Source organism: Erinaceus europaeus, chromosome 13 (genome assembly GCF_950295315.1).
Source record: "Erinaceus europaeus chromosome 13, mEriEur2.1, whole genome shotgun sequence".
NCBI lineage: Eukaryota > Metazoa > Chordata > Mammalia > Eulipotyphla > Erinaceidae > Erinaceus > Erinaceus europaeus.
The window spans coordinates 16,318,685-16,337,201 of record NC_080174.1 but is presented as its reverse complement, the minus strand read 5'-3'; the positions used below and the strand labels follow the sequence as shown (position 1 = coordinate 16,337,201).

The 18,517-nt window shown below is 36.1% G+C and overlaps 1 protein-coding gene across 1 annotated transcript in view; it reads left to right on the top strand.

Annotated features, from left to right (window-relative positions):
- STXBP5 (syntaxin binding protein 5) overlaps window positions 1-18,517 on the top strand; it is a 172,252-nt gene that overhangs the window by 112,926 nt on the left and 40,809 nt on the right. Inside the window, exons 17-21 of the mRNA XM_060205144.1 lie at window positions 2,628-2,753; window positions 4,147-4,298; window positions 9,291-9,356; window positions 15,100-15,159; window positions 15,260-15,307. Of these exons, the coding sequence (XP_060061127.1) occupies window positions 2,628-2,753; window positions 4,147-4,298; window positions 9,291-9,356; window positions 15,100-15,159; window positions 15,260-15,307 (452 nt within the window). The remainder of the gene's footprint in view (window positions 1-2,627; window positions 2,754-4,146; window positions 4,299-9,290; window positions 9,357-15,099; window positions 15,160-15,259; window positions 15,308-18,517) is intronic.

The window sequence follows — 18,517 nt, the reverse complement described above, 5'->3', positions numbered from 1 at the left end:
CATGAAATAATTAGTGGCATTCCTCTATGCAAACACTAAACTAGAGGAAGAAGAAATCCGGAAATAAACTTACAAAATACTTTTGTGTATAATTGCTTCAGATAAGCGTATTCTTTTTTTTTAAAAAATATTTATTTTATTTATTCCCTTTTGTTGCCCTTGTTGTTTTATTGTTGTAGTTATTATTGTTGTTGTCGTTGTTGGATAGGACAGAGAGAAATGGAGAGAGGAGGGGAAGACAGAGAGGAGGAGACAAAGATAGACACCTGCAGACCTGCTTCACCGCCTGTGAAGCGACTCCCCTGCAGGTGGGGAGCCGGGGTTCGAACCGGGATCCTTATGCCAGTCCTTGTGCTTTGCGCCACCTGCGCTTAACCCGCTGCGCTACAGCCCGACTCCCTATAAGCGTATTCTTTTGCCAATAGCACTTAGTTGGAGCTTTATACCTCTGTGATTCCCCCACTCCGAGTTGCTCTCCTTCCTCCTCCCGCAACAGAGAGAGAGTGAGGCAGAGAGAAGAGCACAGCCCTGCTCCACTGCTGAGGAAGCTTCCCTGTGTATGGTGCTCCCAACTGGTAACCAGGGATTTGAACCCCAGTCCCTGGCACAGGGTAAAGTGTGCATTCAGCAGAATGAGTCGTCACACAGCCACTTAGACAACTGTTTAAAAGTAGGTATTGGATTTATTTTTTATTGAAAACTTTTTTTTTTGCCTCCAGGGTAATCACTGGGGCTCGATGCCAACACTATAATTCCACTGTTGCTGGCGTCCATTTTTTCCATTTTTCATTGGATAGAACAGAGAAAAATCGAGAGGGGACGGGAGGGGAAGAGAGGGAGTCGTGCGGTAGCGCAGCGGGTTAAGCGCATGCGGCGCAAAGTGCTAGGACCAAAGCGCTAGGACTGAGGTAAGAATCCCGGTTTGAACCGCTGGCTCCCCACCTGTAGGGGCATCACTTCACAGGCTGTGAAGCAGGTCTGCAGGTGTCATTCTCTCTCCCTCTCAGTCTTCCCCTCCTCTCTCCATTTCTCTCTGTCCTATCCAACAACAACATCAATAGCAACAACAATAAAACAAGGGCAACAAAAGGGAATAAATAAATATTTAAAAAAAAAACACTTAAAAAAAAAGAAATGGGGAGAGAAAGACACATACAGACCTGCTTCATTGCTTGCAGAGCGACCCCCCCTGCAGGTGGGGACGTGGGGACTCGAACCAGTATCCTTGCGCAGGTCCTTGAGCTTCCAACTATGTGTGCTTAACCCAGTGCTCTACCACCCGGCGTGCCATCACCAGGTCCCATGACATTTTTTTTTTAATTTAACATTTGATTTGTGGTTTGGAGTATCTGTTGAAGCCACATTTGTTTTTGAAACTTTGAAACCTCCAAACATTAGCCTGACATTTTGAAATACATTTGTACAATCTATATATAGATTAATTTACATGTGTTTAGAATATGTAAATGAGAACTTGAATGTAATTGTAAATACTAAGTGTAACACCCATCCAGCACTCATCTTGTATTATTAAATCCAGCATATTCTGCCATTTCTTGATCTGCTAATTTTCTTTTAATCAATTGGGGATTTCTCAGCTGGTTTGACTTATTTTTTAAGAACATTATTTTTATTACTTCATACTAGCTAAAATAGAAATTCCTTGAATGCTGTGTGTCTTTGTCAGTTAAGTCTTAAATGTGCCTATAAATGCACTTCTAAAATTATCGCTGAATGCCAGTTCCCCCTCTTGAGAATCTAATCTTATGAACACATTCAGTATGCCAGAGGGAAGGTGGAAAGAGAATAGTACTCTCAGACTCTTCAGCCTGTGTCAACAGAGGCTGTCTCTGTGTGGAGATGGAATGCTACTTTTCTGTAGCTGAGGTGGATGGCTGCTGCCAGTTGGAGGACATTGTTCACAATCTCTTTTTATGTTTCATTTTTCTTTTCTTTCTTTTTTTAAATTTGTTTAATACTTTGTCTATTTATTTGTTTTCCTTTTTTGTTGCCCTTGTTTTTATCATTGTTGTGGTTATTATTGTTGTTGTTGTTGTTGTTGCCGGATAGGACAGAGAGAAATGGAGAGAGGAGGGGAAGACAGAGTTGGGGAGAGATAGATAGACACCTGCAGACCTGCTTCACCGTCTGTGAAGTGATACCCTGCAGGTGGGGAACTGGGGGCTCGAACCCGGATCCTTAGGCCGGTCCTCAAGTTTCATGCCATTTGTACTTAACCCGCTGCACTACAGCCCGACCCCTATGTTTCATTTTCCTAATTTGCATTTCTTCTTGCCTTCTTTTTTCTTCTCTCAATTCCTGGGCTGTAACTCCTTGTCTTTCCCCCATCCTTCTTTCTTCTATTTCACCCTTTTTCTCTCCTCCTTGTTAACCTTCACCTTTACATGAGGAACTTATCCAATGTCTTGTCTTTGTTATTTTTTCATGTGTTTTACCTTCAGCTAGATTAAGTGTTGCTAGGGGACACGACTATTTTTACGTAATGTTAAAATAATGTTATATGTAAGGTTATTTTTATATTGCTATTTACGCTTGACTTTATAATTACAGAGGTAAATAAGATAAGTGAAGCTGGTTATAAAATAATATGTTTTCCTTTATTACAGAGTTAAAAATTCACCACTTAAACAGTCTCCAGGTTATCAGACAGAACTCGTCATTCAGTTGGTATGGGTGGGTGGAGAGCCACCACAACAAATAACCAGCCTGGCAGTCAACTCCTCCTACGGATTGTAAGTAAAATGTATATGTTTTTCAGTCTTTTTCACAGTGTTCCGTACATTATTTTTAAAAATAGAAGGAAGGGATTACAGCATCATTTAAAAAGTTGCTACATCCACATATTACTAGTATTTCAGTTTCTCTTGACAGTCTTTTCAAAAAGAAATTAAAAAAAAATTTTTTTTTTATTTAAAAAAGGAGACATTAACAAAACCATATAGGATAAGAGAGGTACAACTCCACACAATTCCCACCACCAGATCTCTGTATCCCATCCTTTCCCCCTGATAGCTCTCCTATTCTTTATCCCTCTGGGAGTATGGACCCAAGGCCATTGTGGGATGCAGAAGGTGGAAGGTCTGGCTTCTGTAATTGCTTCCCTGCTGAACATGGGCGTTGACAGGTCGATCCATACTCTCCAGCCTGCCTCTCTCTTTCCCTAGTGGGGAGGGGCTCTGAGGAAGCAGAGCTCCAGGACACATTGGTGGGGTTGTCTGTCCAGGGAAGTCTGGTCGGCATCATGCTAGCATCTGGAACCTGGTGGCTGAAAAGAGAGTTAACGTACAAAGCCAAACAAATTGTTGAACAGTTGTGGAGCTAAAGGCAGACATAGTGGAGATGAAGTGTTGGGGGGGATCCCCCATTTTCTGGATAGCTAATAGGCATATTTTAGTTATATTTCAAAGGGCCAGTAGCTATACTAGTTTTTTTTTTTTTCCTCTGAGCCTGAAATCTGATATGCAGGTGGATCCAAGTTACTGTCTGGGGAGGTGATGTCATGGCTGGAAAAGGGACAGAAAGCTGGATCAGGGAAGAGAGTAGCTCCCTAATTTGGGGAAAGGGTATAAATATTGTTGACTATAAACCCCATCGATTTGATTTGGTCTGGGGCCCATATTCAGCTTAGGAGCCAATGTGACCTCTGCATCCCTGTAGATCTGAGCTCACATTCTGTGGTCATGAGTAGGACATTCCAAGCTGCCCCAATATCGACCCATCTTCCTCAGGTGTAGCGTAGAGTATGTTGCCTATCGTCCTTTTGGAGGATGGAACATTCTCTACCGTTGTTGATCTAAGTTGAGGGCAAGGTCCTCGGGGGGCCCACAAAGGGGTCTTTTTTGTTGTTCCTGTTAGAGAAGACCAGTAACAATGGAGAGAGGGGTTTATTTGAGGGCTAGGCCCATCATGTCTGTTTGAGAATCTCATGACTCCCTGAATAGGGCCCCAGCTGATGGGGTGGCCTGAAAGTGACTAAAGAGTCATCATTAAAGTATGCCAGTCTCTTGCCCAAAAAGAAATTATTTTAAAGACCCATTATGCTTCCTATTTAAGCCTTATAATCTACAGTGCATTTTCTGGTAATTATTTATTTGTGCTCACACATTTGCATTTCTCTATTCCCAGGGTAGTTTTTGGTAATTGTAATGGCATTGCTTTAGTTGACTACCTCCAGAAAGCCGTGCTCCTCAACCTAGGCACTATTGAGCTGTATGGCTCCAACGATCCTTATCGGAGAGAACCCCGGTCTCCTCGTAAATCTCGACAGCCCTCAGGAGGTAAGAAGAAAACAGTTAGGGGGCCAGGAGGTGGCACACTGAGTTAAGTGCCTTCCCACTTGCAGGGAGGCTGCTTTATGAACAGTGAAGCAGGACTGCAACTGTCTGTCTTTCTTCTTCTCTATCTTCCCTGACCTCTCAATTTCTCTCTGTCCCGTCAAACAAAAACAAAGTTGAAAGCAAAAAAAAAAAGGCCACCAGTAACCATGGATTCATAGTGCTGATACGGAGCCCAGTGATAACCCTGGAGGCAAAAAAAAAGAAGAAGAAGAAAACTATCCTCAGTTTTAGGATTTCTGTGGATGCTGTGTTTCTTCTGTTAACATAAGTACTTCACTTTCACTAATTAATAGCTTGTCTAGTTTGTATATAAAAATTGTCAAAACGCTAGTAAAATGTGTAAACCTTGTTTTTTTGTTTTATATAATTGCTAATCATCTTAACTTTTTAATATAGTAGGAATTCATGCAACACTGAGAAAGAATCACAATGTCAGACTGTTTCCACTGAACTATATCAGGAAAATCTGTTCCATTATTACAAAACAGAAGTCCCTTTGAGTTCTTACCCTTTTGCCCAAAGAACCACATAGTTTTTTTTTGTTTGTTTGTTTTTTTAATTTATTTCTTTATGGGGGAATTAATGTTTTACATTCAACAGTAAATACAATAGTTTGTACATGCATAACATAAGAACCACATAGTTGTATGTTTTAAAACCAACATTCATTGTTTCAGCTACTTAATTCAGAAGAGTCATTTCCCATTTGAAAAACAAACAAAAAACACAACCAGCCACAAAGGTAAATCCATTAAAATTTTTCCTTATGCCTTTGCTTTTTATTAGGTAGTCTTAATTTTAAATTTTTTAATACTAGTGCTTCATGGAACACAGTGTAATTAGCTGTCAATATCAGTGTTCTTCACTTAAAAAATATATATATCTGGCGTGAGGGTATACTGTACTCTTGCAGTAATTGTCCTGTGGTCTCTAGTCTCCCTAGCACCTGCCCCAGGGATTGAGATAAATTCTGGAAATGACAGATTGAACTAATTGGTAAATTCTGCTATTCGTAGAGTGCCAATGTGGAACACTGGGGAGCTCTTGTCTACACTTCCTAACACGATTCCTCTGAATTAAAAATTCCCACTGAGATTCAGTTTCTCAATTGCTTCAAACTGTATCACAACTCATTACTTATAAGAAGGAAAAGATGGGATACAAACCTATTACTTTAGCTACATGGTTGATTTTCTATTCCATTTCTTATATATGTATCACCATTTTTGTCACGTGATTGGATACCTTTGGTTAAGTGTCTTCCCTGTCTGCCATTCTAGTTTGTCTCCTGTTTTTTCCTTCTGCATTTCATTGCTTCGCTGCCCTAAGGTATGCCGACTGGGACTTCTTGCATGTGCGGCTTTCCCAGCTTATATTCTGAATCTGTGAAAAAACACTGTTCTTCTTTTTTAAGTAAGTTATTTATTCCATGTCAATAAAGTCATGCCATGTTTAGTTTTTTCTTTGTAGGAGTGTTCTTTATTTTTAAAAAGATATATACACACATATATATTTCAAATAAAACAAAATATAGAATAATTGATACTGATTTTTAGTTTGTTTTGTTTTTTACCAAAGCACTGTTCAGCTCTGACTTATGGTGGTACAGGGATTGAACCTGGGACTCTCAACCTTAGGCATGAGGGTCTTTTTGCATAAGCATTATGCTATCTGCTTCTGCCCAGATACTAAAATTCTGTAACTGTATTGATATAAAAATGGTTGGGAGTTGGGCGTTGGAGCAGCGGGTTAAACGCACATGGCGCAAAGCGTGAGGACCAGCGTAAGGATCCTGGTTCGAGCCCCCAGCTCCACACCTGTGGGGGAGTCGCTTCACAGGCGGTGAAGCAGGTCTGCAGGTGTCTTTCTCTCCCCCTCTCTGTCTTCCCCTCCTCTCTCCATTTCTTTCTGTCCTATCTAACAATTATGACAACAATAATAACTATAACAACAATGCAAATAACAAGGGCAACAAAAGGGAAAAAATAATTTTTTAAAAAATGGTATACCTGCTAAACTTTATATTTTAGACTATGTGCTTAAAACTTAATTTAAAGGCTATGAAGCAACCCATGAGTTGACTCAGTGGATAAAGTGTTTGGATTCTCAGGCGTGGAGTCTTGAGTTCAAGTCCCAGCAGTGCCTGTGACAGAGTGATGCTCTGGTTCCCCTGCCACCTCCTCCTCCCTTACCCTCTCTTCCCCCCACATCTCTTCCTCATATTCTTTCTTCCCCTCCTCCTTCTCCACCATCTTTCTTTCTGCCTTTATTAAATATTTTTTTAAGAATTAAAAAAAAAACGGCTGTTAAGCTTTTCTTCAGTTTTTTAAACAGATCAGTCTGAATGTGGAAAATCTTTGCACTACTAATAGGTCTTAATATACATTTTATAAAGATCAGGCAGGAATCATATTATCTGATAAAATAAAAACATTGCTCTTTGAGTGTTTTCTAACTACTAAAAGGCAATTAAACTATTGATAAAAATGCGTGCATTGTTTTCATAATAACATTAGTCAGTCACAATTTAACATGATGTACTAAGTAGCTGATACGCCTGTGTGCATGTAAAGTAGAAATATCACACCAAGATAATAGGAATTCACTAAAAGTATGTTGTACCAAAATCAGCATTTAACTTCTTTAATGTGGTAACTACATTGATGGCTCATGGAGTCCTATCGGCATAATTTTTCCTGAAGTTAATCTGATATTTGATAATTCATGTTATTTTTTTGTGTTATTGTGAAAAATACATGTGGAAGTGACTTAAAACCTAGGTCAGCGTGGTGCTGAAAAGACTGATTAAACCGGGAGTCAACAAGCAAGTGTTCAAATGGACAGATATGGCCCATGGCCTGCTTTTGCAAATACAATTTTCCTAGAACTGTGCCAATCTTGTTTGCTTTGTGTTATCTGTGATTATTAGTGTGTCATGACATTAGGACTGAGTAGCTGAGACAAACTGACTCCACAATCAATGAACTTTTGCACAAAACATTTACCAACTCTTGAATTAAACATAGGTGTTTAGTGAGTCAATATATGACCTGATAATTAACTTCGATGAAGTACGAGTATACTATGGTGAATAAAATGATTACCTTTTGTTAAACATTTTAAATAGTAAGTTCTGCTTCCTACGTGTAGAAATCATAAACTACAGAAATGCAGTTTCTCAGTAATAGATTTTATGTATTTATATTATAAGATATAAATACTGATTATATCCTTGAAGAACAGAAAACTCACTCAAGTCATTCAGGTTAATATACTTGGAGGTTTATTTGTTACAGTGAAATCAAATCTAAATTTGTGCGAAATCTTAGCTCTCATTTTATAAATGTGATATTAGAGACAACACTGCTCTGAGCCATATAGTCTTCATCTATAATTCTGTTATTTTTAGTTGAGACAGAGAGGACAGAGAATCCCCTCTCTGCCTCCAGAGTCAGTGGTCTCACCCACATGCAAGGAATGCACTTGACCTATGAGCCACCTGCATTTTCCCAGTCACTACTACCTATAAGCATGCTACTTTTTTTTTATAAAAACATTTTAAAAATATTTATGTATTAAATGAGAGATGCAGAGAGAGAGAAAAAATGGAGATAGAGACCGACTGACCAACTAACCAACACCAGAACACTACTAAGCTTTGGCTTATGATAGTGCTGGGGATTGAACCTAAGACTTAAGAGCCTTAGGCATGAAAGTCTTTTTGCATAACCATTACGCTGTCTCCCCAGCTTTATGCTCATACTATCTTAAGTATTTCTTCAAGAAAACATTTAATATAATCAAATATTTTGTTGAGGATCCCATACAAATTATGATTACATCTATCTTAGAGTGACAAATATCTAGCTTATTATTATTATTATTATTATTTAGAACCATTTGTGTGTGATGAAAAAATTTACTGGTTCCACTTAAAAATTCCTTATCCAGTGTAGACAAATAATGTTAAAAATAGAAAACACTTTTCATAAGCCAAACTTATTATTCTATTTTCTGGAAATGTTTGAGTAAAAGCTATTTTTCAGAGAAAGTAGAGTTTATGGCCTCATGTCTTGTTAATGGAATGGAAAAGCAGCTACTGGTCACATGTGCACTTCCCTCAACATACCTGGCTTCTTCTCAGGCCCACACTTGCAGCTCCTTGCTTACTTCTCACTTGTCCCCACATCTTGATGTCTGTATATTTGTAATTTTTATTAAAATATAGGATTTTCTTCATTTCAGTCACCAGAAAACTAGTATTCACACTAATTACGTGCTTTGTATTTTGCCATGTCTATTAGTTCTTGTCTACAGCATCAAGTACCTTGTTATGATTTGTGTTAAGAAGTTAAGCTATCCTATAAGATAGACTGTACATGGATAATACCTCTCTATAGAATTATAAATATATACATATACATATCTAAAAAGTTTTTATCACTACTTAAAATGGTACGGTCACTTCAAAGATGAATAATATACAGATTTAAAATATGATATGTGTAGGAGTAATACACAGATTATGAATTTGGAAGTACAGATATTTTTCTTAAACACTCAAACATTTGAAACTACTTTTGAGGTTGAGATGCAGGACCCTTTCCTTCTTGAGAAGTCCAGTACGAAGTATGTTATGTGGCCTTCTGAATGCAAACAGAATTCTGTATCATGTCTCATGCCCTTTTTAAAATTAGCAAATTATCTCTTTTGAAAATTCTAAGATTGTTTAACTTGAGCTTAAGACTTTTTAATAGGAAAATGTTCCCAGGTTCCTATCTTAAAACTAAAGAACACAGTACCAGAGCCACCAAACTATACTGTTTGAATTTTTTAAATGTGCAGTAGCTAATGTGTTGCTCTAAGTATGAAATTTAAAAGGCACTTAATATAAATGTGGTGTGATTTGGATGTTTGGTTTTGTTTTTTCAGCAGGTTTATGCGATATTAGTGAAGGAACTGTAGTCCCAGAGGATCGCTGCAAATCTCCCACATCTGGTAATTTTTTAAAAAAAATCTTTAATTATATTCCTGTTAAACTGTGTTCCATATTCTTTTGTATAAGCAAGCACTTAAAGATACCTACGTGGAACTCTTGTGTCGTACATTTATTCTATAAGTCATATCTGTATTTTTTGTGTCCTCAAGTGAAAAGATTTGATTTTACTAGATAAAAATCCATAAATATTGCTTTTAAAAAGAGTCATATAAAGTTCTACTTAACTAATATTAACACTTTGTTAAGAAATATTTACTTTACTTAATGTTGGTTCAGAGGGTTGTTACAGTGTTACTACTTTAGGTATGCTTGGTTAGATCTTTAGTCTGAATAGTCACCATTTAAATATTATAAAGAAGTTTGTTTTTTTTTTTAACACAATCTGAAGGTGACTACAGACAGTTACTAAAATTGTAGACTAATGAGATTTGGTTGTATTTTTTTGTCAGAATAATAACTGGTGTAATTTTAGAGCTATATTAGGCAAGTCTTACATCTCACCATATATGTCTTTTTAAAGATTTTTTAAAATTATCTTTATTTATTTATTGGATAGAGTCAGCCAGAAATCGAGAGGGAAGGGGGAAATAGTGAAGGAGAGAGACAGAGAGACACCTGCAGCACTGCTTCACAAATTGCAAAGCTTTCCCCCTGCAGGTAGAGACTGGGGCTCAAACCTGGGTCCTTGTGCTGTAACATGTGCACTCAACCAGGTGCGTCACCACCCAGCCCCGTCAACATATATGTCTTTACATGACCTATTACTATGTTAGTATTTTGGAAGAATATAGCATTTTGTGTTACTTGAGTCACCTTAAGATTAAGAACATTCTGAATTTAGTAGATTTTTAGTATATTGAAATTTTGCTTACCTTTAATAAGCTTAACTTCATTTTGACTTGCTATGCGGAAATTCTCATCAGTTTGCCAGAAAGATTATTTTATTATAAAACAACACTGCTCTTTATACAGGTTTCTCATCTTCCCAACTAGTGCAGTCACGTCAGAAATACTTGTAAGAATGAGAAATACTGCAAGGGGCATTTTTTTCTCTTAAATTCATTTTAGTATTTTATTAGCACTTAGAGCCTTTGTGATGTTTTCAGAATTGCATTTTTTGATATTGTACAAGTTAACTATTGCTTAAAATAAATCAACTTCCTGATTTCTTTTAAATTTCATATTTAAAACCAGTTATGAAAATTGCAAAACATAAGAAGCCATAGGGAAAACTTACATAATTAACTCCTAATAGTGTAGCTCAATATTAGTAGGAGGAAGTAACTGTATTTCTCATGTAGGGTGTTTAAGGTGTCTTTTCAATTTGAGATTTAGAATTCTGATATATTTTAATTATTGCTGTTCTTTCTGTATAACAATATTATACCTTATACCATGTAAATGCATTTATCAGTAAACATGGTTATAGACCAAACTGGATAATTCAGACATGTAATATATTATCTCAATATAGTAGATTCCCTTCAAAAATGTTTAAGAAGACTCATCCCAAATAAATGAGTAGTTCTTTTTATCCTAAGCCAAACTGTGCATACAGGTATATATCTATCAGTTTGGAATAAAATTACAAGTAATTGTAAACAGTAATTAAATATTACATATTTAATATTATTTTATATATTTAAAATATATTTAATATTATTATATATTTAAATTACAAGTAATTGTAAATATATAACTAAGTATTATATGTTTAACTCTAAGTAATAAGTCCATTAAATTAAAAAAAGAAACCCTTTGAATATCCTTTTCTTCTTCCTATGAAAATTCATATGCCATGCTCTTTAATCAAAAGAATGCTGTCTAACATTTTTAACACAGAGAAACTTATGACACTAAGTACCTCATTGTTTAGTGAGTTTGGAATGCAAAGTAGAAAATGTGAACTCAGAAATCTCTGATAAATCACAAATGCTTATCTTTAAAAAACTTCAAACACTTTGAATATACTCTGACGATGTAGTAATTCTCCAGTGAATTATATCCCAAGCCTACATGTCAGAAAATGTTGCTTATTCAAAAATAAAACTCAGTAAGACAGTACTTGTGCCTGAAACACGTTACATCAACATGGAGATAGATGACAGTCATGCATACTTACCTTGTGCATGTTCATAGAAACTGGATAAAAGTTGCCAAGTCACCTCCTTTGACCCTCTGTTCTTAAAACTTCCTTGTGTGTTTTGCTGCTTGTTCAGTTATAATAGATACAAGGAATTTTTATAGTTTGTCATAGGTCATTTGTCTCTCTTGTACTTTGTAACCTTTTTGCCTTTGCCCTGTGAACTAATAAGAAATGAAGGAACACTATGTTTTTCCTCTCTCCGACATATGGAAATCAGAACAACCACAGGTAATTGGATGAATAGAGACATGGAATGTAGTAACTAAGAGCTGGGGAGATAGCATGGTGGTTGTGCAAAACTAAATTCATCTGCCCAAGGCTCCAAAGTCCCAGGTTCAATACACACGCACGCACACCTGCACACACCACCCCATAAGCCAGAGCCCAGCACTGCTCTATAGAAAAAATAAGTAAATTGATAAATTCTGTTACTTTTTGCAGTGTTATGGGATATAAATAGATAGTAAATAAAACTGTATTCCCAGGAAGTACAAATAATGGAAAATAATATACTTGAGGGATAAGAAATATAAAAAAAGTCCTAAAATTCCATGAGGCCTCATAACTGTTAAGACAACAAGTATTATAGAAATGAAAAGTAGTCATATATATATATATATAACCTTTACTATAAATAAAGCCTATTTTGAAAAGCCTTTACATCCCAGAATAAATGTGATCAGGGTCTGGGCAGGAGCTCAGTGGGTTAAGCACACATGGAGCGATGCTGATACCCAAGAACCATTCACAGGTCCCAGTTCAAGCCCCCCCCCCCCCCCCCCGGCTCCTGTCCTGCAGAAGTCGCTTCACAAGCAGGTCTGCAGGTGTCTATCATTCTCTCCCCGTCTCTCTTCTCCTCCTCTCTCGACTTCTCTCTGCCGTATCCAATAACAGCTATAACAACAACAAGGGTAATAAAAAATGGGAAAAATGGCCTCCAGGAGCAGTGCAGGCACTGAGCCCCAGGGATAACCCTGGAGGCAAAAAAGAAAGGAATGAAATGTGCTCAAAACAGTTTTAACTAACCAGTGTCAAAGCTCCATTCAAAAATCACGCTGAGTCAGTTTGGGAGTAGCTCAGCTGGTAAGAGCATGGCGCCTGCAGGACTTTCTTTAATCCCTTTGCCACGTGTGCTAGAGTGCTCTGACTTCTCTCCACTGTGTATTCTCTCCGTCTCTCTTCTCTCTCTCTCTCTCTCTTTCTCTCTCATGTGAAGCTCCTTCTCTAGATCATATAGAATGTATTAAATGAATCTCAAAAAAGATCGCCCTGTGAAAATAGTATTATTGGAAAATATCCAAGTATTTAACATTCTACACCCATTCTGTATATTTCTAAATAAGCCTGTGCTTTCTCTGAAGTAGAAAATTAATTCTGGCATTCTGAATTGCCATAGGAAGTTGTTTCTGCCATCTGTGCTTGACCTTTATGTCAAATATCTCGTTGCTTTACTGAGTACTTTTGTACTGCTGGATTTTTTTTAAATTTTGGATGACACCAGAAATTACACATAAAATGTTAAAATGATTAAATATTTCAACTTCAAACTGCAAAGAATATCCCAGGGCCACACTCTACATGATGTAGATCTAAATGTTGCCTTCAGGAATGGCCTCACACCCTAGAAAAGCCAAGAATCTGTAGGTACATTTTATACCTACAGGACTGCTGGAAAAATCATGACACACTTTGGTATTAAAAAATAGAAAAGTGGTTTGTGACTTTTCCAAAAGCTCGATATTTAATACTTACCTGCTTACTCGATATTAGAGTAAGCAGGTAAGTATACTCAACTAGGATATGCTAAAAGCAGTCTTGGGATTTTCACGAGCTTTCACAACAGTTAAGGCAGGTGGTAGTAGGCATTTTCAGCGCAGGAAATATGCACAGGCTGGTTTTACTGTATTTGTGTCTCATATTATCTGCTTTTATTTTGAAAATCCTAAGCATTTTTGTGATTTTATGTTCTGTGTATTTATTATTATTACACACCATGCTAACATGAAAGATGATAAATTACTAAATAAATACACTTGGTAATCAGAAAAGTCATGACACATTTTTTTAATAGAAAAATACGTCATGACTTTTTCAACAACACAATAATATTCCTACATTTGTATAGCTATCTTGTATCAGCCATAGCAATGCTCTTGTAAAATACACATACCATATCATGACCACTATCTTATTTAAATATGGTTTATATTTATGTGAAGGCAAGTATACCCATTTCTGTTTCTGAAAATGTTAACTGAATTCAGCATTCCTTATGTAACATTTTTATATAGGATTTACAGAGATTTATAAATGCTATTTAGCAGATGTAGAGATTGATCCTTTTAGATATTGATCCATTAAGACTGGTATAGAGGCAATTGGATCTTGCCTATGTTGATCAATTTTACTTTGTCTGCAATGACAGCTCAAGGGTATTTTCTGTCTAGGAAGGAAAGGAAACCAAATTTTGACCTTACTACTTAAGGTTCTTTACTTTCTCTGAGCTAAGAAGGAATAAAAGGTCAGGAAAAATATATTTGTATTTACTAACAGTAATTCAGATACTTGCTTCCAGCCAAAAAAATCTTACTCATTCAGAAATGTGTAGAGATTCCTACATACAAGGCATTCCACTGAGTGCCCGGGGATTATTCAGAGATTCATCAAGATGAATCAAGAAGGGGACCAGCTTTTCAGAGCAGTCCAGTGGGGAAAGGTCATAATGTGTGCAAACATAAAACAGGAGGCACTCACTGATTACTGTAATAAAAGAAATATACCAGTGAAGTGCTGTGTTAATTCAGAGGAGGGCATTTACAGCTGGGGATGCTGTAAAGCATAATAGAGGAATTTATCACTTGTATCTCTAAAAGTTAGATAACTTGACTAGAAAAGTCATAAACTAAGAATACTACTAAAGATTGTATTTATAATAAAAGCCTTAATTTAGAGACTAAACACTATGAAAAATTAAAATAATCTTTTAAGGAAAAATAACAAAAATCTTAATTATAAAAGATTTGATTAGCTTACTGAAAGTCATATCAAAAAAAGCCTTAATATTCCCTCTCTAAGTTTCAGAATTTTAACATATCAGTAGTTGTATTTATTATCCTGATCATTTATAAGGACCTCTGTAGTATAAATTAGAAATTATGTATGATTTAAGTATTCATATCTAGAAAGGTAATTCTCAAGTGCTGTCAGTAAAGAACTGATACAGCATTACTAGCTATCAACCTTATTTGATGAACTGATACAATTTTATACATTTTAAGAAATGCTGATTAAACTATTATATACTATATAGCAAGATTTTGCAAATGATTGTAATTTAAAGGGGAGTCTGATGAGAGTTATTAACAATTGTGTTTACTGTGAGCTGCTTTACCATGAAAGAAACTGATCTTAGTTATTTATAAAATTATTGTTTATAAACAAATTACGTTAACTGTATACTTGACATTTCTTTGTGGCCAGCAGTATGGGAATTTGTTCTAGAGGTTGCCAGATTACTGTGTTTTACTTTTCGCTGTTAATCTCTGTGCTCGTGACTGACTGTGTGCCTGTTCCCACCTTTGTCTTCATCTGTGTAGGTTCTTCATCACCACACAATTCAGATGATGAACAAAAAATGAATAATTTTATAGAAAAGGGTATAGTATCTTTATTTTCAAGTATTTTGTTTTCTTTGTTTAATTTATTTATCTTATTTTGAATAGATTTTGACATTTTATATCAAAATATTGTTTTCAGTGAAGACCAAAAGCAGAAAGTTTTCCAAGATGGTAGCCAGTGATATAGGTAGGAAATAGAATTTCTATTTTGTTTCTAATCCTTGCTATATGCAATGCTAACTCAGCATCAGAAAATTATCTAATGCATTGCATTTTGTACAATTTGTTATTCATACTGTGCTAAACAATACTCTCTTGGGCTGTATTTCTTCTGAACTTACTGGGGCAATGATTATTCAAAATCATGCAAATTGAGGTTGCAGTTCTTGATCTGACTTACAATGTGAATTGTTCTATTAATTTTTATTCTTGCTTTGTTCTTTAAAATAAAACAGGGTTCAATTTATGTCAGAAGTAGTACAATTTTTATACTCTGAGGTTTCAAAGAAATATTTGCTTTGTGTTTTATTTATATATTTTTTCTGATCTATTCCATCTTCCTCAAAATTTCAAGATCCCAAATTCCAAGAAAGTGGTTTTCTTAAAAAAAAAAAAAAGCGCCATTTTAGTCTGTAATCTGTACTACCTTTAGGTTAAATGGAAATTTTGAACAAATCCCCCTCCCCAGATTCATAATGAATGATAGAGTATTTTATGGTAATCCTTTAGATGAAATAAATTAGTCTGAGATATTTAAACATTATGGTTGGCTGACACATACAGTCAAACAGACAATGACATAGTCAAACTGGGGCTTTACCCATTCAAAAAAAGGGTATTTTCTGGAGATTTTTAAAGACCTAAAAATAATAAATTTAATATTTCATTTAAGTCTGAGATCATACTTTTGTTGTTTTTTCCCCATATCTCTGTAAAATATCCCATGGCATGTATAAATTAGATGATTTCAGTGTAACTAGACATTTTTCACCTTTTTACTTTTCTTCAATTTATGTTTTATATATAGTTAAATTTCAGAAAACAAGGTAAAGGAAAATCTATGTTGTGTTTGTGTTATAAATTGAACCCTGTTTAATCATATTAACTTGGCTGACTGTTAGCAGCTTTGGACATTTTTTAAATAAGATGGTTTATTCTTGGGCAAAGGGCTTTCATATGGGAAATTAATAATCATCTCTTTGTAACTGTGGTGACTTTTAGTAAATCACTTGGTGATAGTTAAATCACCTTAATTATGTCCTAGCTCTTTTACATAATTGTTTTTTAACGGCTTCCTTTAATAATATATTCTATCTGAATAATACATTAGCGGTTGTTTTACTGTCGCAGGTTGTAGAACAGTAGAAGGAACGTTACTTGTAGTTTTATAGAAGAACTTTCATAATGTAACTACATAGGAATTTCACCTTAAGTAAAAGGATCTTGGTGCATAATTTGTGTTTCCTAGATGATTTGTCTAGCTTTTGACTGTGTGGTGTTATTTGCTTTGTGAAAATATTGACTAGACTTACATAGTTCTCTGTGTTTTGAGTAGAACATATTATATGGTTTACCTGAACTTGAATATTTCAAAGACTTCAAAATTTATAAGAACATTGTTGGAAGGATAGATCTTTGATAAAAGCCTTATTTTCAGGAGTCGGGCGGTAGTACAGTGGGTTAAGCGCACGTGACGCAAAGCGCAAGGACCAGTGTAAGGATCCCGATTCCAGCCCTCGGCTTCCCACCTGAGGGGAGTTGCTTCACAAGCGGTGAAGCAGGTCTGCAGGTGTCTCTCTTTCCCACTTTCTGTCTTACCCTCTCCTCTCCATTTCTCTCTATCCTATCCAACAATGAAGCCAGACAGCAATAATAACTACAACAATAAAATAACCAGGGTAGCCAAAAGGGAATAAATAAATAAATAAATAATTTTTTTAAAAAGCCATACTTTCTTTTTTTGCTATTGGAAAGGTTTTGTTAGTTTCTATTTTTTAGTTATGCCAATTTCTAAAGTTAAATGTATTTTTCTTTTTCTAATTTTTTAAATTTATATAATTTATTTTTATAAAATGGAAATATTGACAAGACCATAGGATAAGAAGGGTACATTTCCACACAGTGCCCACCACCAGGACTCCGTATCCCATCCCCTCCCCTGATAGCTTCCCTATTCTTTATCCCTCTGGGAGTATAGACCCAGGGTCATTATGGGGTGCAGAAAGTGGAAGGTCTGTCTTCTGTAATTGCTTCTACACTGGACATGGGCATAGGCAGGTCGAATCATACTCCCAGCCTGTCTCTCTTTCCCTAGTGAGGCAGGGATCTGGGGAGATGGGGCTCCAGGACATATTGGTGGGGTTGTCTGCCCAGGGAAGTCAGGTTGGCATGATGGTAGCTTCTGAAACCTGGTGGCTTAAAAAGAGTTAAGATATAAAGCAGAACAAGTTGTTGTAAAGTCAAGAATATTGCAGATGAAGATTTGGGGGTCTCTGTTTTGGAAAAAGTTAGTAGGTCTATTTTAGGTGTATTCCGAGAGGCTCATAACTTTAGGTTTAGCCTGAGCCTGGCATCTGATATGCAGGTGGATCCAAGGTATTGTCTGGGGATGGTGTCATAGTTGGAAAAAGGTCTAGAAAGCTGGATGGGGGAAAAGAGTAGCTCCCAAATACGGGAAAGGTGTATAAATATTGTTAACTGTAAACCCCATTGATTTGAACATATGGCTGTTTTATGGTGATAAGGGGATTGATTAACCATTAAGATTAACCATTAACACATAGATTATCAAAGGACTAGAAATCTGGATCAGGGAAGACAGCAGCTACCAAATATGTACAGTTATATATATATATATATTTTTTTAATTTTTGCTTTTTTCCCCTTTTGTTGCCCTTATTTTTTTATTGTTGTTGTAATTATTATTGTTGATGTTTTTGATACTGTAATTGTTGGATAGGACAGAGACAAATGGAGAGAAGAGGGGAAGACGGAGAGGGGGAGAGAAAGACAGACACCTGCAGACCTGCTTCACTGCTTGTGAAATGACTCCCCTGCAGGTGGGAAGCCGGTGGCTCGAACCGGGATCCATACGCCGGTCCTTGCGCTTTACGCCACCTGTGCTTAACCCGCTGCGCTACCGCCCGACTCCCAAAGTTATAATTTTTAAGGAAACACATTAACTTTATTTAGCTTTTTAGGATTATGTTACACATACAATTTTCATCATCCAAATCAGTTTTTACATTTTCATCTTTATACTTAATAGAGTTTTGTTTGACTTTCATTTGGAACCTTTATTATTTTTATTATTAAAGTTTTTTTTTTTTAGTGTCTTTATTTGATAGAGACAGACAGAAATTGAGAGGAGTGGGGAGATAGAGAGCAACAGAGAGAT